We start from the raw sequence: 25,103 nt of genomic DNA, 5'->3' as shown, positions 1-25,103 counted from the left end.
CTATTTCTTTACACTGTTCCTGCAGTCCTCCTTGCGATGTTTTATTGTGTATACTCAGATTTAGATAATGTTTAGTGGAGTGGTGAAAGGTATTTTACAGCTCCTTAAAGGGTCACAAAGTCTGATGGCCAACATGCAGTAAGGTATTATGCAACAACTAAGGTGACCCTTTAGCATGCAGAGAGGCCTTGAGTGCAAAATTATTAACTAGGGACTAATATTTTTCCTGGTAAGGAAATTCTCCTGATCTTGTGAATTTATTTCCTGACATCAAACAAGTGTTTGAAAATTGAAAGAGGTTATTCTACAGCCAAATTACAGTCGTAAAGAGCCAGACACATCAGTACATGTTGTTTTTCATTAAAAAACACTCAGAAAAATAAATAAATAAAAGGTTGGCTACATAGCTCTGTTCTATGATCATATCTGTGCAGGGGAGGTAATGCAGTCCTAGGAGGCATTTGTTTTTCACATTTTGGGTGAATTTATCTAATCTTCCGGTAGGTGGCGGTAAAGTATCATATTGAGAAGAGAGAGGCGGTGGAGTAGCCTTTCTAGATAGCTAGGACAAACAACCCCGCCTTCCTCGAGGCTTGAGTGCAGAGCGCCATTTTAGAGAGGCAAAGGAAGTTGTTTTGTGAAACAACTTCAAACGCTTGAAAGGGGAAGAAAGATCACTAATACAAAGCTAAATACTTTATGGGCTGTTACTGATAATTTCGTTGGGTAATACGTAGTCTAGAGAGAGAGCATTTTCTGGAGCGATTATTTTGAATCTGTTGTTGGAAGGAACAGCAGCAGCAGGCGAATCCGAGGTCAAATTGGGCCTATTTTAGAAGGAGGTAACGTCAGTTCGCTGGCTAGTTCACTGGCTGATTGGTTAGCTTGCTAGCTAGGTAACTTCATTTTCTGGTCACAGAAGAAGAAGCAGACGGGACGGTGGGACAAATCCCTGCGGTAAATTACCATTGCACATCTTCTCAGATAGTTTACTAACGTTACTAACGTTGGCTAGTTAGTTAGCTAACGCTAGTTACGTTACTAGTAAACATCTTGCTAGCTAAATGTCTTAGCTATGGTTCTTAATCAGCTACTGTATGTAGCTAGTTATAACTAGTCTAGCTAACATTAGCTAGCTGTAAGCTGCAGCCTAACGTGTAGGAGTGTTGGTCAAATGCATTGGAATGTTCCACAGTTGATGCTCTGTGTTGTCAACTGGGAACTATTTAGCTAGCTAGTTAGCTGCCCAGCTAAAATGTAGTTATATTGTTAGAACATTCAACTAACTACGGGTAGCTAGCTAACAGTTTTTCTAACTAACGTTAGTTAGATTGCTAACTAACGTTATATTATGTGGCTGCAGTAGACCTAACGAATTCTATATGAATGTAATGTTTTTATCTTATGACTAAACTTGAGTTGATTGTATCTTGTTTTCTCTTGCAGGAGACCATGGCAGACGATTTTGACATTGAGGCTATGCTAGAGGCTCCATACAGAAAGGTGGGTAGAAATGCCAGGCTTGTATGTTTATTTTTTTGTGCATTCACTATTTACTGATCTTGTATCATCTTGCTGCTCAGAGATGTATAGGTTAGCTATTATTGATAGTTAAATGATTGTGTGTGCCTCTCAATGTATGAATGTGGTGTGTGATGCAGTCAGACATAATCCAAAATTCTGAATAAACGCCCATCTATCTTTCTTTGTAGACTTGCCTAATGATATCTCACCTCTACTCCCATGAATTCACCTTTGATTCCAGTGTGAACTGTGAAAAAAGTAAGGTAGTAATTGCGCAATGTATTGATGTACTGTGATCCCCCTAGGACAAAAAGAGCCTCATCTTAGAACATCCTATCACCTGTTCGGTTGCAACAAGGTGAATGCAAATGGATGATAATCAGCGCATTTTACCTCACATGCAAAGGAGACAGTATTTAAAATTTCTGTTGACATGGTAACTAAAGGCATTGTTCCACCATGTTTACACCTGTTAGTTAGATTGACCGTGATACCAGTAGTTCTGGCACATATTCTATTTATATGCATTGACATTTGTTATGCATCGTTGTCAAGTAAGTCGGACCTGAAATAGGCCTTACGTGTGTTAGTACTTTTACCCTTACATTTTCGTCTTTTCGTAGATTAGTCTACTGACTCTATGGTATACTTTGTTTTACAAATCATTAATATGGCTTAAATGTGTAGTCATGATTTTGCCAAGGTCAACAGAGTAAGCTATTGATAACTTTGAAATATGAATACTGTCTCCATGCCCAAGTCTATTGATGGTTTCCGATTCGTAAATCAGCATCTTGACTTTGCATGCCTTTTAACACCAGTAATATTCAAAGTTTATTTTCTTACTACAATTTATTTGTAAGATTTTCATTTCAAGATTTCATTTCCATGATACATTTAGTTAATGATTTCACCAATAAGAATAGTTTTCCCCTCATGAAATACAAGCCAAAATGGATCACCTCCATTCAGCTGGCACTAAAAGAACAAACATAGGTCATTTAACATGAGGCTGAACTAGTGGATTTTTTCTTTTCAGTTTTTCTTGGGAGTCCATATTACTAAGCAGTGTGAATCCCTGTTTGCTTCAGGGCGAGATGTGTGACAGAGGTGGCATCGAACTCTTACATTCCAAGAAGGAAAATGGGTGAAGATCACTGGACTGGCACCAACCACAGGATCTCTTTTAGTGGCTGTGGGCCAAGCATGGCCTCAGTGGGCTTAGGAACAGATAGTGGTATTGGTACGACAAAGCAGGAGGGGTGGGGTTGAGATGACCAAACTGTTACCATGGCTTACTGTAGCATGCCAAAATGTTAGATACTTTCCCCATACACCTTGACTTTTGGTTGGATTGAGTACTGTACAATATGTAGTTATAACAGTGGGTGGGGGATGGGGGTGGAACTCTACAGGGGCTGTAGATGGACCCCCTTAGATACTTCTCCAAACATATCAGTAATGTTAACAGTATTTTTACTAAATGAATATATTCTGTATTTTCTTGTTCCCTCCCCTTACCCCTGACGACTTGCAATGTTTCCTCTACGTCCTCATGATGTTCTTCTATCGACCCTGCTTAGGATGAGATCAAGTCCTCTAGCGCTAATGGACATGAGGAGCGCAGTAGTAAGAAGTAAGTACTGATTTTAAACTTGGGCTATTTGCTAAACCGTCTTCACATTATCTGGTCAGATAGCTTTCTACAGTTTTAGTCGGGTTTTAATCATGTAACCGCTACAAAACTACATCAGTAATGGACAGAAGATGTTGTTTCAAGTATCTGTTAACAATTGTATTATTTGATTCCGTGACTTGCACTCTGACAATCTCAACTTGTGTTCCAGGAAAAAGAGGAGCCACAGTAGGAGTAGTCGGAGCCCGAGCTCTGACAAGCGCAGAAGCAAGAGCAAAGACAGGAAGAAGAGCCGGGACCGGAAAAGGAGCAAGAGTCGGGAGAAGAAACGCAGCCGCAGTAAGGAGCGCCGCCGCAGTGGCTCCCATAGCAGGGAGCGTGCCGGGCGCTACAGAGGACGCCGCAGCCCCTTGTATGTATAGAGATCTTCCAATTTTGGCATCCCTTATCTGTGTTGTCTAATTCCCACATTTTGGGGGGGAATAGTCTGCTTTATCATCTCATTGTAGGTCATTTATTTTTCTCCCCTTGAAAGCTGGCAGTAGAAATGTTGATGATGAAATGGAACAGGATTTTGTATTTGACACCGGTATAGTAAAAAAAAAAACTGGGGTATGGTTGTTGACTTCTATGTGGAAGTTCACGCATGAGGTGGATAACTAATGCTGTAGCCCTGGTTTTGTCCTCAGGTCAACCCCCTGTTTACTACTCCTTTCTTACTTCCTCTTTCAGCTGAGTGTCACGTGACTGGGCTGATTAGCCTTTGTGTTTCAAGAGAAGTAGAGTACACAAAGTAGGCCCAAGTGGGGGTGGAGGCTGTTGTAGGGCCCATTTTGACTGTCACCTTTATGAATGAGAAATTGTTCATCATTCCTACTATGCAGCTGGAGACGTTTCCTCCACTGATAGTCAGTGTGTCCCTGAAACTTAATGGCAAACACATAGGCATGAATTGTACTGTTAGGCATATTAACCTACTCCGTTGAGGTCATTGGAAATTGAATATACACTAAACACTTATCTATTATTAAAAACCAACAGAGTTTGGCATATAATCTTCATCAGTAGTAAGCATACATACTGAGCTGAACCTTGTTTTACACCCCTAGTTTGGGGCCGAAATTTAACGGTGGTCCAGGAGGGAAGATTGGCCCACCACATGCCAACAAACTAAGGTTTTTATGATTAAATTCTTTGTGATATGACGTGTTGGTGGTTGGCTGTCTTGTCATTAAAGTATTAATGTAACGTCTGGGTWAGAACTAACTCTTGTGATTGTTACTTTTTTCAGTCGTAGGCGCTCAAGAAGTCGTAGTCCCTTCAAGAAAGACAAGAGTCCAGTAAGGTGAGACACAGCTGGATTGTCTAGTTAGAAGCTCTCGTGGTTTCAGATCAGTTTTGTGAACTGGATTTTTTTTCTCATCAAAACATTTGTTACTGTTTTCTTTTTCAAGGCAACCAATTGACAACCTGACCCCAGAGGAGAGGGATGCCCGTACTGTGTTCTGTATGCAGCTGGCAGCAAGAATCCGACCACGAGATCTAGAGGACTTCTTCTCTGCTGTGGGGAAAGTCAGTATTCACAGTTTACACACATTTAAAAGTAGAAGCATGAAATATGTCAAGATCAAGACTTTATTTTGACAAAGCATTTAGCTAATGGTCAATAGGAAGGTGCTCACTCTTGACACACTATTGCTATTTTATCCCCTGTAGGTGAGAGACGTGAGGATGATCTCCGATAGAAACTCCCGGAGGTCAAAGGGCATCGCCTACATTGAGTTTCTGGAGGCGAATTCAGTCCCGCTGGCCATTGGCTTGACTGGACAGAGACTTCTTGGCGTGCCCATCATTGTCCAGGCCTCTCAGGTAGTTGATTTAACCATAACATTTTAGAAATGATGGAATTAGTAAATGTGATGTCACCTTTCACAACTAACTTGGCAGATGGCATAGACTCACCATTTTTGTGTGTGTGCAGGCTGAGAAGAACAGAGCAGCAGCAATGGCCAACAACCTTCAGAAGGGTAATGCTGGCCCCATGCGGCTGTACGTGGGCTCTCTGCACTTCAACATCACAGAGGACATGCTGCGAGGCATCTTCGAGCCTTTCGGAAGGGTAAGGAGGAAACCCCATTACTTGTCATGTATGTTAACCTCAATTTCCCACTAACTCTGTTGTATCTAACTGGATGTTGTTTTCCTTAACAGATTGAGAGCATACAGCTGATGATGGACAGTGAAACTGCACGATCCAAAGGATATGGTTTCATCTCAGTAAGTTCCTGATTCCAAAAGTGTGTGTGTGTGCCATGTTATTTAGCTGATTTCCTACTGGATGACTGTGTAATTGTAGTTTGCAGATGCAGAGTGCGCTAAGAAAGCACTGGAGCAGCTGAATGGCTTTGAGCTGGCCGGACGGCCCATGAAGGTTGGTAACGTGACAGAACGCACCGACTCCTCCACCGCCAGCTCCTTCCTGGACAACGACGAGCTGGAGAGGACGGGCATCGACCTGGGCACCACCGGGCGCCTGCAGCTCATGGCCCGGCTGGCAGAGGGTGAGCTATTAGCTGATGTTTTTGAGTGAATGTAGTTTGGTCTTTTGTGCTCAATTGCCATTGGGTTTATTTGTCAGCGGTTAGTAAAAGTTGAGCTTAGTATTCAATATCTCCACCTATTGTGATGAAATGTGAAACCTATTTTATCAACCAAGGTGTTGTTACCCCAGTTGACCTCTATAATCACTCCAGTATGTGTGCTCAAGTTGTTTTAAATAGCATTGAACAGACTTGATGCTAATGAATACTTGTTTCCCTCAGGTACTGGTCTTCAGATCCCTCCAGCTGCACAGCAGGCTCTACAGATGAGTGGTTCCATGCACTCCTCTTCAATCCACTTCGGCAACATGGCAGCTGGTACAGGTAGTCACATTATCTATACTGTATGTAACATGTCATACTACATATTGTGGAATGAACTACTCACTGGCCTCATCTTAAGACACGGCAGACATGCCTCTCCTCAAAGGAGAAAAGTTAAAAACCTGTGATTTCGAAGTTTATGCTTTATTGATACCTCATGCGAATGTGAAATGTACTAAGTTTGCTTTGGCTGTTGATCATAAAACTCATTCTAGAGGTACATAGCAAACGAGAGCTGTCAGACCTCCATTGGCAGGATGATTTCCAGTGAACGATGAATGCAAAGTGGGTTCAAATGATCTGGCGACTGCGTGGGTTCAAATGATCTGGTGGCTGCGTGGGTTCAAATGATCTGGAGACTGCTTCTGTGACCACCAGTATTTGATCATCTCAAATGTACCACCATAAGACTTCTCATCTTTTCTCACTATCGTTTATCTTTTAATGATGTCTTCCACATTTATCTAATGGATCCACACGTAAACACTAAATGCCAATCTGCCATTGCCACCAACACTCCTTTATGTGGTATGTTCATCGTTTCTGACCACATCCCTGCAACAACCTGCCATGTTGTCAGATTTTGGTGAAAGACATCTGAGACGTACTCTATCTGAAAGCTGTTTTCTTCCCTCACTATGGCACTGCGTGAAAAGAGCACATTGAATATAATGGGCAACTGGTGGGAAACCTATAATGAGTTAGCATCATTCAAGTCAACCTGTGTGTTTTGTCTTGCCAACGCCAGCAATTTGCTTACAACTTGCTGAAACACTATAATGTTAGATGGAATGCTGATATTGAACTAACATGCCGAAACAGGAGAACCTTTGCTTCTCTGTTTGCCTTATGCTATGGATGTCCACCTGTAGCAACTAGGTCTAATGGTATGATATGTAGTAAGTCAATGGTCTTGGCTATGCTCTTCATCCATTGCATCTTTCCATCCTCACAACCTAAATAATTTCCCCTTTCCAGCCGAAGTGCAAGTCTTTGACTTCTCTTCTAATCTTTTAGACATATTAGCCAGGCTGAACCCACCCCGTGAATGTGAAAGATTGGAGTGCACAATTTATCAAATCTGCACACAATTTAATGCTCATCTAAAATAAATCCTTTCAAGTTCTCATGTTTCAAACCAGAGTGCCATCTCCCATGGTTGTGGTCTGAAATCATTGCTGTCATGCATATTGAATTCACAGTATGCATATAAATGCTTTTCTTTTTAAGCCAAATAAGATTCTCAAGCTCTCCGTATACATCTTCTCTGGTTTTCTTGTGTGTAACTACATTCTGTCCAACAGTGCATTGAAACAACACGGAAGAAAGACCAGTCCAATACTTTTACATGTATTCATTGATTGCTTGTTAAAGGGGGAGGTAATCAAAATTAGTAAGTCAACCTGATGATTAAGTCAGAAGCAGGGTTGGGATCAATTACAGTTTGTTCAGGAGCTGATGGTCAATTCAACAGACAGGAATTCAAATGCACTTGACCCCCCCTGGTGAGAAGGACCTCTGTTAATGATGCTGTCATCTCCTTTTACAGCTGTTGCCAACCCTGCCCTGAACCTGGGTCCAAGCATGAACCAGGCCATGAACCTCCCAACTCAACCACTGGCTACACACTGCCTACAGCTGTCCAACATGTTCAGCCCACAGTCGTAAGACACTATTTTCCCCTTTTCATTTCATGATGGCAGAAACCATTGTTTTTAGAGCTTTGATTCACTAAACTAGGTTCACAAATGCATCACCAAATGTAAGATTAGGGTACAATTGGGGAGATACTAAATAACTGCCAACTCATTGATATGGATTTTTTTCTGGGAGCCAAAAGGGCTTAACTTTTCATTTCACAAAGCTGGGTTAGGTGAGTCATTTAGTTTGTGATGAAGGGGTTGAAACGACCTGCCTCTTTTCCAGGGAAAATGAGCCTGGTTGGGACATCGAGATCCAAGACGACGTCATGGAGGAGTGCAACAAACATGGGGGAATTGTCCATATATACGTCGACAAGAACTCCCCTCAGGTAAGACCCTTTTAAAATGCACTATAGAGGTGGATAGTTCTAAACTGGTCCAGCAAATTATGCACTTTGCCCCAAAAAATTAGGTGCTGCATGTTTTATATAATGGTAAAATTTAGAATTATGTTCATTTCTTGATCAATTATACCCTTTCGTCTATCAAATTGTCTGTTGCAGATTGCCAAGTACCTCAACCCCACAATTTCATCCACTGAGTTTAGTGTAGACTTTTTTTTATTTATTTTTTTACCTGAGTCTCTATGCAGTCGACATTTCAAAATGTTAACCCTTGTACCTATGTTTGTACTCTGTTGTGTGCCTTTGTTTGCTGAAATCGATACTTTTTAATGAAATACAGCCACAGTGTTTCCTTGTTGAGATTCAATTGGCACATGCGCTGAGTTGCCATCTTAGAGCAACAGCAATGAGGAAAGAGTCAGTTGTATTTGATTTCAGCAAACAAAGGCACGTAACAACCGAAGCCAAACATGGGTACATGGTAAGGGTTTAAGAATTTACATTTTGAAAGTATCGACTGCATAGCAAGTCAGAGGTTCATTTAAAAAAAAACTAGTCTGCGCTCAACTCCGTGGATTTGAGGTACTTGGGCAATGTTGCAGATCGATAGATGTTTTATTGCCCTTATCTTACCGCTTCCTTTCTCTTATAGGGCAACGTGTACGTAAAATGCCCCACTATCCCAACAGCAATGGCTGCAGTGAATGCCCTACATGGACGGTGGTTTGCAGGTGTGTATCCTTGTACCAATGCATTCTATAGGGTCATTCTTTGATATTTACATGCCTTGCATTTATATCAGTTATGTTTGTGGCATGGGATAATGGAGAGTAATCTAAATGAAACAGWACCATGTTAGCACAGAGTTTCTAAACCCAGAGGCACAGCATTGCAAGACTACTGGGAACGCTTGCCAAAATTCTTAGTTGATAATTTTCTAGAAATGTGAAGGCACAACCTAGATTCGAGCAAATGTCTTAAGTGGTTGAACATGTTATTACTCCAACCTTGTAAAAGTGACAAACTGACACATTTTTAGACAAAAACAACTTTTATATTGACGGAGTGCCTTTGATTTGACGGCCTGCACATGCAGTTTGGCACGAGACCACCGTTAAACGCGATTTCTCTTTCTATGCATGAGCTTAGTTAGCCAACATCGCTTACAAGTGTGATCGGGGATTTCTATAGGCTAACTGCTTCTCCAATCTTCCTACTGTACTGTCTTTTATTTTAGGTTCAAGTGAGTTGTGCTGCTGATTATTAAAACATTTTTATCTCTAGCTAGAATGTGTTTTTTTTAGAAATCTCAGCTTTCTACATTCATAAATAACTTGTTCATATGTATTAGAAAAGTAATGATGCAAGTTTATTTATTTTCTCCGTAGGTAAAATGATCACTGCAGCGTACGTACCCCTCCCAACCTACCATAACCTTTTCCCTGATTCAGTAACGGCCACCCAGCTACTGATGCCTTCGCGGCGATAAGTCTGCCATGCATGGAGTAGATGTCGCAACGTCTGTGGGCTTCAACAATGTACATAATGTTTGCTAATATGTTGGGAACTTATTTACCAGAGTAGCAAAATACTGCACCAGTCCACCCAATCTTCATTCAGAAATACAAAAGGTTTTGAAGGATATTTGTTTTATTGTTCAATCTGACAGCTGTCAGGCTGAGCTTGAGTTCTGTAGCCGCACATTTCTGTAGGTGCACTTGAGCAAATTACGTTGTGTGTTTCAACCTGCATTGCGATAGGGAGTTGTTATACAGTGGAAAGTGGGTACTAAGTAGATTTAAGTTGAAACTGACCACAAAAGAACCCATTTTGGGGACAGCCCCACCTCCTAATTAACCTCTGATTCTAAGTGCAGTTTGCTCTGTCCTCATCCAATTACCACATTGTACATTTTGTCATTCAGTTGTGCTTTAGAAGTTGATTTGCCCAGTAAGTTTTTCAGTTAATGTGTTAAATGAAAAGGACAAACACCCAAAAACAGATCTATTTTTTTGTTGTTAACTTCAAGGTATTCATTGTGTTTGAGATCACTAAGTTTTTAACATTTGTAATCAAGACTTGATTTTGTAAAAACTCTTGATTTAAATATACTATCAAAATAAGTGATTTGGGTGGTTCAATGTGATGTGCATTTTGTCTTGTTGACATTGGATTGTTTCATCTGGAATGAAGGGGGATGTGAAATGTGTTTGTAATAAAATCCTAGTTTACAACAGCTGGTCTTGTGGTTTACACTCAGACCTTTAATTACTGTTTTAATATACAGTAAAGCTTCAATTCACAAGTGGACATTATATTCCTACCCACAGTTACACCATGAATATGGTACTGATAGAGAAATCGATACATTTAGCAGTAGAGTACTGGCAGAGTTTGAGAAGTTTTGTGCTTGGGACTTCAGATAATCTTGACCACTTTTTGCCAACTCACTATTCATTCCCATTAATGCCAATTATGAAACTCACATCATAATGCCTGACCTTTTGTCAACAGCCTCAAGAGAATTTCTTATGACAGTGATGCATTCTGGTAATAACCTGTTAGTCAGGCCCAAAAGACTTCTAAGAATGTGAAATGTCACAGTCCCCTAAGCCCATGATAAGATGTTTGTGGGGAGCTGTTGAACCTTCAGACTTCAATAAACATGAACCCATAACATCACACCCACACTTTGGTCCCCTTACTGTGCTTTGGGTCTTGACATTAAGCGGGGACCCTTGAGTACATTGTTCTATGCTGTTTTCCACACCATTGACTATAAGAAAGCCTTCTAGCCCCCTTCAGAAGGGTAAGACATCCATTCAATAGGACACATGTTCAGTGCTCTATGTATCCACTTTCAGGGAATAGGCATGGGTTCTTTTTTGTTTTTCTTGATTAATTTCAAATCAGAGTATTTGATACATTGTGTTTTGGAAACAAGTACTATTGTGCCCGAGAGATGGGTAGCAGTGACAGGTTCATCATTGCTGTGTGATTCTGCACCAGAGGCCACAGGGATGAGCAGCAATGACTTGAGGCTTTATTCAAGAACCTAACAGTGGTTCTGTTGGCCCTCAATGGCATCCTGTTGTACACCACCAACGTGACCTTCCACAGCGACTCCAGGTACATCCTGTACATGGAGCTGATCAATGACAGCATCATGTCTTTCACTGTGCTCTTGATTGTCTTGACCTATGTATGCCCTTTCCTAAATTTGTCCGTGTGTATATTTCTCATGATAGCCAAACACACTCATAAGAACACACCTCTGAACTTGACAGTCATATCTATTGAACGCTTTGTAGCCATGTCATCCTTTACAGCATCCTCTGATCTGCACAGTGAACAGGACCCATGTGCTTATCACATGTATTTGAGTTGTTCGTGTCATCATTATTGCCTTCATCCTCAAGCCTGTCATTTCTCTGCCGGTAGGATGTGCTATCATAGGAATGTCTTTGACTTGGTTCACAACTAGAACACCAAATATGCCGCCAATATCCTTTACCTGTGCTTTGTGTGGATCACAATGATCTACACCTACTTCAGAGTGATGTTTTCAACCAAAGCTGCAATCTCAGATCCAGTTTCAGCCAGAAAGGCCCAGATGACTATACTACTGCATGGGGTGCAGCTGCTAATCTGTATGCTGTCATACATCACTCCGGTCATGGACAATGCCTTCATTAGCCTCTTCCCCAAGTTCCACTTTGTCATACTGTCCTGCAATTACATCACAACTGACATGTTACCCCACTTGCTCAGCCCTCTRATCCATGTCAGAGATCAGAAGTTTAAGGAGTCCCTTTGTAGAAAAACAGATCCTGTGGTGAAACCTTTACTGAGTAGAAGTCGGAGATTAAAAAGTGTACCATAACACCAATTGTTGCTATACTGCACACCTAAAACGTCTAATAAACAATCTGCTCTGCAATGTTGTATTGCCCTTTACGCAAACATTTATTAAAATGGTGACTGGCCAGTAATGTACTGTGAATTACTTTGAATTCAGCTCAAGAAGATAATTTTGATTGTGTCCATCACTAATAGCATGTGGTTTTTGGGACATCCAGAGACACTAATTCCTTTCTAAATATGATCCCCTTTTGCATGAAGCTTGTTTTCACCTCAGATCCCCTTGGTGTATTAGGCCATTATCCCACTTRACCATGGAATTACAGTACATCACAATCCTTTCCACTATAGTCTATGGATTGGAACTGATCATTAATCTGTAACAGGAACATTTAAGGAGATTTCATTCCACAGATCCACAAAGCACAACAAATGAAAAGTGATATACAGGTTCAATGCACAAAACACCAGGGGTTTATTTTCTTATTTGAATAAAAAAAAAWTTAAACAAAAAGTAGAATAATCATAACCCATTGCAAACAGCTTTTCTTCCCCATAGATATACATTTTAATTAAATTCTCAGATTTGAATCAAAAGTGCCATTTACAAAACTTCCTTTCCCCCCCCCTTTTACAAAATGTTACTATTTTTTTGTTCGTTTTAACTTTTTCCTCCTTCAGCGATTTCTTTGCAGTGTCCTGGAACACATGTAAAATCCAAATTCAGTAACTGCTGCTTTAGTCACAAATGACAAGAGTGTGGTCAATTTTGGCATAGTAACTACTGTTAACTCATTATAACCTAACCTGAAAGGGTTCTCTACTTCTTAGGAGAGTTTTCCTTGGCCTGGTGGGCTTGCAGCACAGCTACCGCCTCATCCACCTGGAGAGAACAGTGAAGAGAGAGAACACATGGGATTAGCATAACAACTATGACCATGATAACCCACCACCAAGAAACTCCAAACAATCATAAGTGGCTTCCTTTTTGCATGTAAAAGTTGATCTGAAAGGACAGAGGGAATGGAAGCTTGTCGTACCTTAGAATGCAGGGACTCGGGTGACTCCAGCATGTGCAGCAGCTCAGAGTTGTCAATCTCCAGCAGCATCCCAGTGATTTTACCAGCCAGGTTGGGGTGAAAGCCATGGATCAGAGGGTACAACCGCTCACCTGCAAACCAAGGGAAAGAGAACGAATTAGATTGAGAGTGCCAGTGAGGCATCTCAACACCCTCCGACAGAGGATTGACTGCAGAACATCACAGATGTTTAGAACATCACATGAACACTCCCCAATAACATTCCAGTTATATACCAAGCAGCTGTTTCTGCTCCATGAGAGGGGCTGAAGCCAGCATGGAGGCAGTGAGGGGTTCCTGGCCTCTGACATGCACCGCTGGCTCCATAATCTGCTGGGTAACAACCTTACAACACAGCAGGAAAGATTAAACACAATGCAATACACATGACCACTGGGATGTACCTCTAAAAAGGTAGAAGTAAAAGAACAGTTGAGTAAAAAATGTTTACACCGCTATATTGCATGGCATTTCTTGTGGGGAAAGGATGCAATTTACGAGATTACCTGCTGCACTGCCATTGGTGCGGGCATAGTGATGACCTGCTGTAAGTTCCTCACCCCTGATGAGTATTTATACTGGGTGCCTCGGACCATACCACCAGACATGCCTGCCCGACCTCCTGCTGTCTGTGTGCCAATGTTAGCTGGAGAGTGGGGTGTCCGTTAGTTACTGTTCGGTTTTTGCATCACAGCAAGTATGTTTTGAGTAAGCTAGTGTGTTACCCATCCTCTGTGTGTAGTTGATGATGCGTGGAGCCTGGGTGGAGGCCTGTCTGACGGTGCTGATGGGGGTGGAGGCGCGTCGGGGAACAGCAGACCTGACAAACTGGCCCGAGTAGGGTGCTGACAGCAACACAACACATGTCAATAGGGCATCAAACACATTTGTGTAACAAATATACATTTTAGAGTAGCAGTAATGCTTTAGTCATTTACTTATTTTAGCTCCAATATCTAAAAAATATCTGCCTCCGACTCACTCTGTGGTCTGGGTGGCTGTGCAGCCCAGCGAGGAGATGTCCTCATGGTGCTCACAGGGTTGGGGTTGTAGAAGGTGCGACTTGGGGGCTACAAAAAAACAATATCTTACAGATAAAAACATCACCTTCCAGGGCCAGCCCTGAGATAAAAAAAAAAAAACTGAAGGTAACATAGGCTTTCTAATTTGGTCAATTCTAGCATGATGCATCTAGTGATTACCCCCTCCCTTCAACCGTACTACAGACCTGAGGCACAGCAGACATATAGTAGCCTGCCTGCTGGTAGGAGTCGATGACTGGGCCAGGCATGGTCCTCTGCATGTATTTGTTGGTGAGGATGGCCTTCCGCTCCTCCTTGCGCTGGGCCAGAGCCACGTACAGCGGCTTTGTGGCCACAATGCGGCCGTTCATCTCAGTTACCGCTTTGGTGGCCTCCTCGGGAGACGAGAAACAGACAAAGCCAAAGCCCTTGCTGTGGCCCCCGTCCGTCATCACCTGAGTGGAGGAAAGGGTTATAGAAAACCATGAAGTTACGAGGTGCAGAGATTTTACACGGATCCAGACATGTTTTTTCAGCCTTTGTGATACATCATTGGATAGCAGAAATGACTACTCATGAAAAAGTATGGGTATTTCTACCTTGGCACTGGTGATGGTGCCATAAGGGGCAAACTCCTTCCTGAGTTTCTCATCGTCCAACCCATCATCCAAGTTCTTGACGTACAAATTGACCCCCTGAATCAACAAGAAAATAAATTATATTAAAGCTATTTTTCTTAAGACCACAGGTGTGCACTTCCCCACAGTACCTGATAGCGGTGGATACGTTCCTGTTTGATCAGCTCAAACTTGCGTTTCAGCTCCCCCTGTCGCTCCATCCTCTTCTGAGCACGGCCCACATACAGAACTCGGCCAGGAACGAGTTCTTTCCCATTCATCTCCTCAACTGCCTAAAAGCAGTCCATCAAAGTCAACTCAAAATGCCACATTTTAGATGTCATGTTCCCCATTTCACATTATGACAGCCTGCTGGTTGACAAGGAGATGGCACATATGGGAGCAATTTTAGAGTATTACCATAAAACCCCCAAATACAGACCCTTTGTGCATCCTCGTGGTTTTCATAGTTTACAAAGCCAAATCCACGAGACCGGCCCCTTTCGTCCATCATCACCCGCACACTGAGGGTCCTGCCTATGAGTCCAAGAACAGAGAAGGAGCCTAGATTTCATAAGCTTTCATGCCAATCCACCCAAAACATCTGATTGCATGGATGTTCCAGAATATTCATTTAAATCAAATAGCTATAACATCAACCACCACTTTATACTAGTGCCCAAAGAAAGGGATAGAATGTCAAAGCTTGTCATATGTCCTACTTTCAGGATGTTCTTACCAAATGCAGAGAAGACCTCCTGGAGTTTCTCATCACTATAGTCATCGCCAAAGTTCTTGATGTACACATTGGTGAACTTCATGGCTTTGGCCCCAAACTCAGCCTGTCGCTCCTTATGGGACTTAAAGTGGCCAACAAAACTGAACACCACACCCGTCACCAGTGACAGTTGAGAGATAGAAATATAAAACTACAATCAGTCTTGTTACAAAATATCAAACAAACTGCTCCACATCCCAGAATATCAGTGTGGAGACTTACTGATTTTCTCACCTTGATGAACACATCGCAAGATATGAGACAAGTGGTTGACATATACCTTTAATTTTACATTAAGCACCAATGGTAATTATTGATATGCTGAATGACAATCTGCTGCCTAAGCTTTTTCAAAGCTTAATTTAGAAAGTCTTGCAAGTCTCAACTTTGTGGCAAACAGACCAAACATTATTCAAAGTAAAAAAATAAATTAAAAAAAGGACAGGAACAAATGTCTACCATTTCCCTCACCTAATTGTGGACAACTGACATTTCCCCCCCAGGAAATGGGCCTTTGGGTCTGCAATGCCAGAGTCACTACCTGTCTCTATCCTGAGCAAAGAACATGAAAATGTTATCTGCAAAAACGTGCATCACTGTCTGAGAATGATACAATGTTGACCAAATCAATAGTCCCTCCTCCTCCCTAACCATTACAGATTTCCTTTGCACTTTCCCCTACTTACATCTCACTAAATTCAAGGTGGTTTATATATTGGTTGAAAGAAACGTAAATAAAATAAAGTTAAAAGGTACCTTACGGATAGAATAAATAGCTCTTGGTAGGAATTTGTTCACTCACACTTTCCGGTCATTCAATAGCATTCCATTAATGGTATCAATGGCACGATTGGCTGCCTCTTGGGTTTCAAAGTGAACAAAGCCGTAGCCTTTGGAGCCATTCTCATCACACACAACCTGAAATTAAAAGTGCATGTTAGAAATGATGTACAGATAAATTATGCCCTGACACTCAAAGACAAGAATGCAATGTCTACCTTGCAAGACAGAATATTCCCAAAGGTTGAGAATGTGTCATACAGGGCCTTGTTGTCAATGGACTCGTCCATGTTCTTGATAAAAATGTTTCCAACTCCTGACTTCCGTAGCCCTGGGTCGCGCTGAGACCACATTATTCTGATAGGCCTACCCTTGAGGACCTCATAGTTCATTGTATCCAGAGCACATTCCGCTGAAAAAAAATGACACGTATAAAGAGAAACACAGCATCAGACATCTGCTAATCACACACGTCCATGAATAACCTAATATAAGATTTAAGTTGTGTATTCATTGGAATATTAATCCTTAGCAGGATTATTCTTGCCACCCCCTTGATCAAAGCAAATAGCTTGATCAAAGCAAATCTATTTGTCCATGATTGATACAGAGTACAAATCTTATCAAAAATAATATTACCATCAGCGGGTTGTTGGAAGTTGATGTATGCGTATCCTAGGGACCTGCGAGTGATGACATCACGGCAGACGCGGATGGATGTGATGGGCCCAGCAGGAGAGAACTTCTGGTAGAGCATGGCCTCTGTGACGTCAGGATGCAGGTCCCCTACGTAGAGGGAGGCCAATGGGTATGACTGGCCAGTGCTGTTCATCCTGCAGACAGAGATAGTGAAGATCATAGAGGGAGGGGGTGAAACTGGCAGACAACAAAACCTAACAGCCAGTACGTTTACATGCGCAGCAATAATTCGATATTAAACTGATTACGGCATTAGGCAGATTATGAAATAGTCATGTAAACATCTCATCTTAATCAGCGTAAGGTAAAAATCAAAGTAAGCATACACCTATTAAAACACCTGGTTTTCATTGACTTCTGTATTATATGAAGTTGCCAAGTCACCTACAAATGCAGGCTAGTTAGGTTATCTGACCTCTGGCACTTCAGACACACGGTCTTCATATAAGCACTTGGGTTTCCAACCACACCTACACACATTTATTTAGTATCTGTATTGTTGTCTATCGCTTGTTTTCTTTGATGCAAATAAATAAAGCAAACTTGGGGTGGCTGTGATGGGAGGGGTCACATAATGGAGTTCACCAGTTGAGGATCAGGATGGACAATCAAGGCGTTTTTAGAGCAACTCGGTTCTGTCTGAACTGGTTGTGGGGTCTATACTAACACCCGACCTTCCATAACTTCACTATTGTTACACAACAATGACGACCTCACGATGACGATCACCAAAGTCTACTTTYGCTATTTAACATGATAATATGAATATTTCTGCTCTCACATGGCCACCACTAGGAGTGGAAAGTTTTGACATGGATTCTCCAGTTACCTAAAGTAACGACCTATTAACTTCGCTAGTTAGTAAGATGCCAGTACATTTGTATTATCTCGTCTTAAAACAAGTAAACCTAAAAGATTGGATCATTACAACATGTGTACTGTCTATCCTCGACATCACAAGCTTGCTAACTAAAGCTAGCTATTTTATCCGGTTAGTAGTTGAAACAGACTGCTGAGTTGTAGAAGGCAGTAAGTTAACGTTAATTAGTGTAAACCATCAAAGAGTTCGGCATTTGTTTAAAACCCAATGTGTTTGCTAACATAAAATGCCAGCTACTTTAGCTACTAGCCATGAAGTTGGTAATTGCCAATCAAACCCAGCATCACTAACGTTAATGGAAATCGAAATAAATTGCAGTAAAAATAAATGTATACATATATTATTGTACAATGTCTTACCTTATTGAATTGGCCAAGGTGGAAACAGCTCAAATACTTTAATTTAAAAAGTTCTGGCCTAAAACTTAGTAAAATGTTTCTGTTTTAATTTGATAATTGCCGTGAAACACCTGCCTTTTCACTCCGCGACCATAAATATTCTTCAATGACCTATTTATAAACTATGATAATGACACCGCCCGATTAATCCTCCGCGTGAAAAAGTAGTCCATGTACATTGAAAAGCTACATTCTGGGATTCGAAAAACAACAAAACCCCGTCCCGCCACTCAATTTTGCATACTTTTGAAGTATATGTCTAGGCTAGCGAAGTGTGAAATTGACCACTGTTAATTTGCACTTTGCAAAGACCAAACATTTGTTTCAACAATTAAATGAAGAGCTAAAACCAATGATGTGAACAGTTTATATGCAGGTAAATGCCAAAATAAAAAACACGTAAGAAAATTAGGGATACGAAGTATATCAAAAGCAGACGCTTCCACACAGGTGTGGTTCCTGAGTTAATTAAGCAATTTAACATCCCATCATGCTTAGGGTCATATATAAAAATGCCCAGTGGCCCATTATTTTGGCAACTATGACTAGAAGAAGAGATCTCAGTGACTTTGAAAGGAGGGGTCTCAGGATGGGCAGGGAGATTCTGGAGCGGCTCCTGAAACAGCATTTTCCATCAACAATACTCCAAATGATGGAATTCCTAATGGAAGAATGGTGTCACTATAGAGATTTGATTACATGACTAATTCTATAGGTGTGTATGAATGTATGCCAAGGCGCATTGAAGTTCTGGCGGCTCATGGTGGCCCAACGCCCTATTAAGATACTATGTTGGTGTTTCCTTTATTTTGGCAGTTACCTGTAATTCATTGGCAAAACACTTTGCTGGAGTGTGGAGTTGCCCTGACTGACTACACATTTTGATTTACATCTACATTCAATAATTTGGGAATTGTACAACAATGTACTTTGTAAATATTGTTAAAATAAAGATGACATTACACCTTTATCTTAAACAACTTTTTCAGTTTCCTAAACATGTACAGTAAGTGAAACTAGGATGGTTTTAAAAATACACAAATCTAAAAGAATACTGGTCAGTAAAAACAAAGCAAGAAAGGCTGTTCCACATTCACCTATTGCCTTTTTATATATTCAGAGGATTCTAACTCCCGAGTGGTCTAAGGCACTGCATCTCAGGACAAGAGGCGTCACTATAGTACCTGGTTCGAATCCAGGCTGTATCACATCTGGCTGTGATTGAGTCCAATAGGGCAGCACATAATTGGCCCAGCGTCGTCCGGGTTTGGCTGGAGTAGGCAGTCATTGCAAATAAGAATTTGTTTTTAACTGACTTGCCTAGATAAATATGTTATACTCAGTATGTGGTACATCTTTAAGAAAACAGACTGACATATGCAGTCGTGTCTTACTCTATGTGGGATGTTATCGTGGCGTGTATGGTATTGTGACACTGCTTCTTACTTGGGTTGGGTCTCCAATCTGCTGCTTCTCAATGGATGTGTTCGAGAGGATTAAAACTATAATGAATTATGAGTAAACTGATCTACAAATAATAACGGTAACTTATTGATGATGCAAGTTTCTTCATAGATCAGTTTGTCAACAGTCGCCTGCACTGTCAAACAAGCCCGATAAGTTGGACAACAACTCCTTCTGAGGGTCATTTTCAAAGCAGTAAAGTTCAGGGGCAAGTAAGCAGAAGTATCACATCATACCGTTCGTTACCTTACAAACCTTGATTCATACGTTTTAGATTCTAAAACATGAGAATTGAATATAGACTCTTGATTGGTCTAAGATTAATTAAAACTTTTTGGCAGTCTGAAACAAAGTGTCCATAAGAGACAGGAGAGAAACCCAGGCACAGAAACATTGGAGAAAACAACTGCTTTAAGAGGAATATTTTGCAAGCAGGGTTGATACAGTGTGATAAGACATTTTCAATTAATGTTGAAAAAAGGTTGTTACTGTAGGTTTTACAGAAAGATGATAGTCAATCTTGCAAAATACAAGGTACATTTAAGCACATAAATTTTTCATTGTACCGAGTTCAAGCAGCGCTTGATCTTGAACCATGAGTTATACCACTAGGACAATAATCCACACTTTGTTCAAAAAGAGTTCTGCCTTACAGAATGCGTAATATAATTCTGGTGGAATGTCTTATGATGGAGGAAATCTAACATGGCGAACGAAGGGGTCCCTTAATCAAACCGTTAAAATTTTGAAATTGTGATCATGATTAGAGCGAAACACCCAGATGCCAGTGTCACAATACAGCCTGCCTCCTTTCTGTATGAGCCGACAGCAGAATTGCACTGTTAGTTAAATACAGGATTGTACTGCGTGTCAGAACTTCAAAAGCAAGCAATAGTGGAGTGGGGAAGAAAATGCAACACTTAGCATCACAGTGTTAGGTGAAAATTAACTGCCAGTTTAATAACCATACGATAAAACCTTCAAATACCATGACGAATCACACTAAAAAAAATGACCATAAAAAAAAAAGAGAATGAAAAATGTTTAACCAGCTAGGTAGGACAAAGAAATGAAGGAAAGATGATTAGAATTCACAACCCCCCGGCCCCCAACACAAACAGTCACACACAGGCGCACAGACATATGATCTAGCACGCGCGCACACAAACAAAAACATGGACTCGCTACTCAATACAACCACATTATTTTCACAAACAAAATGACAACCTGCTAACAACTGAACATTACCCTGTCGCCTCAGTGACCTGAGAGGGTTAAACTAGTTGGTCAGGAACAATTCAGGCTGCTTGTCATACAGAAGGGGGAGGGGCTGATGGAGTGGAGGGGGATGTTTATAAGCTGTTTGTGTTTAAGAGTGTAGGTGGATTAACAGTGCAATTCCGTTAGTTTTCCCCTTCTCCGGTCTCTCCTTCGTCTCCCTGGTTTTCCGATGTCCACAGCTGCAAAGAGAGGTAAAGATGTGTTACATTATATTCCCCAAATTGCATTTGGTACTTTCCACGTTAGAATGAATAAAAAATTAAAAAACACATTGCCATAGCAATTTACAAAACAGATGCATATAACTGGAACCATCAATGAAATTACTATTGAATAAATGACAATACAAGAGGAAGATGTATCAAACCATTTACTATTTATACAAAAAATGTGATTACATAAATAGGAGACAAACAGAACTTACAGTCAGGTTGTCCCTTAGTAGTTGCATGATCAAGGTGCTGTCTTTGTAGGAATCCTCGTTTAAGGTGTCAAGTTCAGCGATGGCTTCATCAAATGCCTGTAAAGAGTAAATTACACTAAGAATAGAATGCAAAACTGCCACCAGCTATTCCAGAATCGACTATACAAATGTACACGGCCACTAATCATTTTGGTTAAATTGTGGCATGCAGAAATAACTGTAGCAGGGGTGCCATTTTAAATCCAATTTCCTTTTTTGAAAACTGAGCCAAAGTCCCTTCATACAAATGCAGAAACTGTCAAGACAAGACATGCTACAATGGCTCTGCATGCTTTGAGTGAAGCTCTGTGCTATTGATTGTCTTGGGGGTAAAAGATGAGGTTGCATGACTTGGCACTTGAAGTCACTCTCTCACCGTTTTGGCCAGGGTGCAGGCCTTCTCTGGGTTGTTGAGGATTTCATAGAAGAACACAGAGAAGTTGAGGGCCAGGCCGAGCCTGATGGGGTGTGTGGGCTGCATCTCCTTCTTGCTGATGTCGAAAGCATCCTGGTATGCCTGCTGGGAGTTATCCACTGTGGCTTTAAAAAGGAACAAGGAAGAAGATGAGTTTGAGCAATGCCATGATTCCAACATGCACTTAGTGTGCGGAAGCGCATTTCATCACATCTTTAGAGAATATTTTAACATATTCCTGTAGGCACACATCTGATCCATTAGGAGTTTCACGAGTCATGACGATGTGATTTGGTGCATTGTTCCATTTTATGTAACTCTAAATGAACTCTTGCTTACTTACTCTTCTTTGCGTCTCCAGCTGCTACCTCAGACAGGTATCTATAATAGTCGCCTTTCATTTTCAGGTAGAAAACCTTGCTCTCAGCTGCAGTCGCATTGGCAATTAGGTACTTGTCAAGAAGTCCCTGAAATACATTTTTTGTTGTTGTTGAAATCAGCATATCTGCCTAGTGAGAAATGTAAAAAGTCCCCTTTCACAGGGTAGACCACAACAGTTATTCTTACCAGCACGTCATTGCAGATGTCCTGCAACTCGGTCTCAATCTTCTCCCGGTACTCCTTGGCCATGGCCTGCTTCTTCTCGCTGCCCTCAGTCTTCTGCTCGATGCTGGAGATGACGCGCCAGGATGAGCGGCGTGCCCCCACCACGTTCTTGTAGGCCACTGACAGCAGGTTGCGCTCCTCGTTGGAGAGTTCCCCGCCCTGCTCCGTCACAGACTTCATGGCCCCGGCCATGTCGTCATAGCGCTCTGCCTGCTCAGCGAGCTTAGCCTTTTGTACTAGGTCGTTCTTGTCCATTTTTCAGTCTGTGTGAGAAAGAAACATAGTAAGGTGGGACTTTTTCTTCTGGTCTTATGTCTGTGCAGATGAAGGAAAGGACTATTGAGATTAGATATACCTATGTCATATAACTGGTCAATTACAGCATTTATTCAAACTGCTGAGAGGAGACACCTGCAAGAGGGGGCAGTAGGTTCCTTGGTTAGATTCGGACATTCTTATAAATTCATGGCTAGGGGAGTATTATATCGCCTACTTTCATACTACCTTTTGGGCCATGATTATGCAATTTACTATGAATTCAAATACGAATGCAATTGAATGTAGCTCGTACTAGTAGCTAAAACAGGAAGCTAGCCTAACGGTTAGAAGCGTTTTGCCAGTAACGGAAAGGTCTACTATGACTGCACCTATCCGGTGTGTGTGGTTTTTTAGATTTTTTATATATAAATATATTGTTTACACTCGGCCTTCATTTTTTACTGGTGCATGGCCGCTGTTGTACGAGTCCGGATACCATACAACTTCGTCATGGTGGTGTGTTCCTGAAAATGTTCTCGCAAGGAACTTGTCTAGTACTGTGGCAGCAATGCGTGGGGCTACCTAGCTACATGTCGTCGAGTTAGATAGCTAACGTTAGCTAGTTACTCCAGCTAGCCAATTCTGACAGAACAACCAATCGACCTTTCGATATCTCTTCACCCGCCCCAAATCACTAAATATTATTTAGTCTCGATAGTTAGATATTGGTTTGCTATCTGACGTTTTAGTTATTACTAGCCAAATTAATACATGATTAAAACGGTGTCTGGATGGCGGAGATTTGCCTAGCTAGCTTCAGCTAACTAACGACGTTGCGGTAAAACGCTTGATGTAGCTTACTAGCTGGCTAGCAAACGCGACGGCACTTCTCAAACGGCCTAACTTTGGTTACCATTATTGTTAAACGAAACCATAATTTAACGTAGAAGGCTAACAGAAAATTGTTTCCGTATAGGTGTAGCGTTGCCAACAATCTACACAATTATCCCGCTAACGTTGCGGGTCAGATTGTGACATTATTACCTAGCCGCAAAGGCCTGTGCTCAGCCTGCTAGCGGATAGCTAGTAGGGATGTTAGTCGAGAGATCAGCTAGTAGCAGCTAAGCACGTCAGAAGAGTGGAGAATGTCAAATAATAGCTAGCGGGAAAGTAGCAAGCTAACTTTCGCTAGTTGAAAAATACGATGTTCAAGGGTTATCAACTTCTCGTATGTCCATTTATATAGGGACCAGTCAATTGTTATTTTGTACTACGATGTAACGTTATCCAGCTTCTAACGAGTATCTTACAGTTAGCTAACGATTTTCAGTCGCGTACATGGCCTAGGTCAGCAAGCTTGCAAGAACAAAGTGTCATGATTGCCAGCTAGCAAGTCCTTGTTCGGCCCACTTCAGAGGAGCGCTGTCTGATTTAGCGAGTTAGCATGATGGCTAACGAATATAATTACACCGAAACGAATATACTGTGTAATATTTAACACAATAAATAAAGACCTAACACATAAATGCACTTTCATCGGGTCCCCGATTATACAAACTCACAATATTTACGGCTCTAATTCCTGTTTTATTTCTCTGAAAGATGCAGCCTCCGTCCTCCGTCTCGCTCCTAGAATCGTTCAGGGCAGTACCACTTCCGCTATATTGACGCTTCTGTTTCCTCTAGCTAGCTAACTACATGTCAAACCGAGACTTCAACCTTTGACAGACATTACATCTATTGGTTTTAATCAGGTTTATAAAGCTACCTACTATGTTTTATTATCAAAGCACTCAATGGGAGAGACTCAACCTCTTATTTAAACCAGTACAGTGCAGTGTGTAGCAAGAGGAACAGCTGTACACATCTCTTCAATGTAGCACTGAATTCAATGCATGTTGGACCCATTCTATGGATGCACCTGCCACTGGACGTTGGAAGAAGTTATACTTCCCTATGACTAATAGTTGAAGGACAAATCTCATCACAGCTTTGAAAAATTGTTGAAAAATACATGAGATTTGAAGAAAAAAAATACATGAGATTTGAAAAATTTTATAAAAAGAAATGCACTAGCAATTGGCCAGTGTTTTAAGATATACCAAGGCCAGGTGTGTTTTTGCACTATAGATCAGCTTGCACACTCCTACATACTGTACTCTACTCATTGCAGTGTATGTGCAATTGACATTCAGGGCATTTTACAGTGGAGCATGTTGAGCCTGTATGAGTCAATATGACTCAAAGCTAAATAGACATGCTTTGGAATGTGGATGAGCAGAGTGGCAAACAGTGTTCAGTATCTTACAATGACTTAATTTCAAATAATACAGTTGACTCATACATGTACATTGCATAAGTGCAGTGCTGT

At 41.2% G+C, this 25,103-nt stretch overlaps 3 protein-coding genes, 1 long non-coding RNA gene and 1 pseudogene across 6 annotated transcripts; 3 read left to right on the top strand and 2 right to left on the bottom strand.

Annotated features, from left to right (window-relative positions):
* Window positions 1-574: 574 nt before the first annotated feature.
* Window positions 575-10,367, top strand: LOC111976606 (RNA-binding protein 39). Of its 2 annotated transcripts, XM_024005564.2 has the most exons (16): window positions 575-957; window positions 1,447-1,503; window positions 3,108-3,160; window positions 3,372-3,572; window positions 4,270-4,335; window positions 4,452-4,505; window positions 4,615-4,732; window positions 4,877-5,029; window positions 5,142-5,279; window positions 5,372-5,437; window positions 5,517-5,721; window positions 5,983-6,084; window positions 7,634-7,748; window positions 8,011-8,116; window positions 8,784-8,862; window positions 9,520-10,367. In XM_024005564.2, the coding sequence occupies exons 2-16, from the start codon at window positions 1,453-1,455 to the stop codon at window positions 9,618-9,620; spliced, it is 1,608 nt and encodes a 535-aa protein (XP_023861332.1). In that variant the 5' UTR covers window positions 575-957; window positions 1,447-1,452; the 3' UTR covers window positions 9,621-10,367. The 2 variants fall into 2 exon arrangements, with proteins under 2 accessions (XP_023861332.1, XP_023861333.1); XM_024005565.2 differs by lacking the exon at window positions 4,270-4,335.
* Window positions 1,789-2,690, top strand: LOC139029033 (uncharacterized). Its single transcript, XR_011481258.1, has 2 exons — window positions 1,789-1,882; window positions 2,616-2,690. It is a non-coding gene; the product is annotated as an uncharacterized lncRNA (long non-coding RNA).
* Window positions 10,368-11,165: 798 nt separating the features above from the next.
* LOC139029078 (odorant receptor 131-2-like) lies at window positions 11,166-12,123 on the top strand (annotated as a pseudogene).
* A 372-nt stretch (window positions 12,124-12,495) lies between these two features.
* Window positions 12,496-18,691, bottom strand: pabpc1l (poly(A) binding protein, cytoplasmic 1-like). Of its 2 annotated transcripts, XM_024005562.2 has the most exons (17): window positions 18,207-18,691; window positions 16,908-17,101; window positions 16,487-16,680; window positions 16,291-16,406; window positions 15,960-16,040; window positions 15,450-15,589; window positions 15,153-15,247; window positions 14,863-15,003; window positions 14,693-14,788; window positions 14,300-14,548; window positions 14,054-14,141; window positions 13,797-13,916; window positions 13,578-13,717; window positions 13,308-13,416; window positions 13,033-13,163; window positions 12,800-12,875; window positions 12,496-12,691 (listed from the first exon to the last, which is right to left on the bottom strand). In XM_024005562.2, the coding sequence occupies exons 2-16, from the start codon at window positions 17,098-17,100 to the stop codon at window positions 12,813-12,815; spliced, it is 1,956 nt and encodes a 651-aa protein (XP_023861330.1). In that variant the 5' UTR covers window position 17,101; window positions 18,207-18,691; the 3' UTR covers window positions 12,496-12,691; window positions 12,800-12,812. The 2 variants fall into 2 exon arrangements, with proteins under 2 accessions (XP_023861330.1, XP_023861331.1); XM_024005563.2 differs by lacking the exon at window positions 15,960-16,040 and having other exon boundaries at window positions 18,207-18,688.
* A 1,411-nt stretch (window positions 18,692-20,102) lies between these two features.
* LOC111976607 (14-3-3 protein beta/alpha-2) lies at window positions 20,103-24,610 on the bottom strand. Its single transcript, XM_024005567.2, has 6 exons — window positions 24,295-24,610; window positions 22,436-22,737; window positions 22,212-22,335; window positions 21,830-21,993; window positions 21,415-21,510; window positions 20,103-21,169 (listed from the first exon to the last, which is right to left on the bottom strand). The coding sequence occupies exons 2-6, from the start codon at window positions 22,727-22,729 to the stop codon at window positions 21,113-21,115; spliced, it is 735 nt and encodes a 244-aa protein (XP_023861335.1). The 5' UTR covers window positions 22,730-22,737; window positions 24,295-24,610; the 3' UTR covers window positions 20,103-21,112.
* Window positions 24,611-25,103: the final 493 nt, after the last annotated feature.

This window comes from Salvelinus sp. IW2-2015, linkage group LG17 (assembly GCF_002910315.2).
Source record: "Salvelinus sp. IW2-2015 linkage group LG17, ASM291031v2, whole genome shotgun sequence".
Taxonomy (NCBI): Eukaryota; Metazoa; Chordata; class Actinopteri; order Salmoniformes; family Salmonidae; genus Salvelinus; species Salvelinus sp. IW2-2015.
Note: the sequence above shows the minus strand (reverse complement) of the source record. Positions and strands in the feature narration are given on the sequence as shown.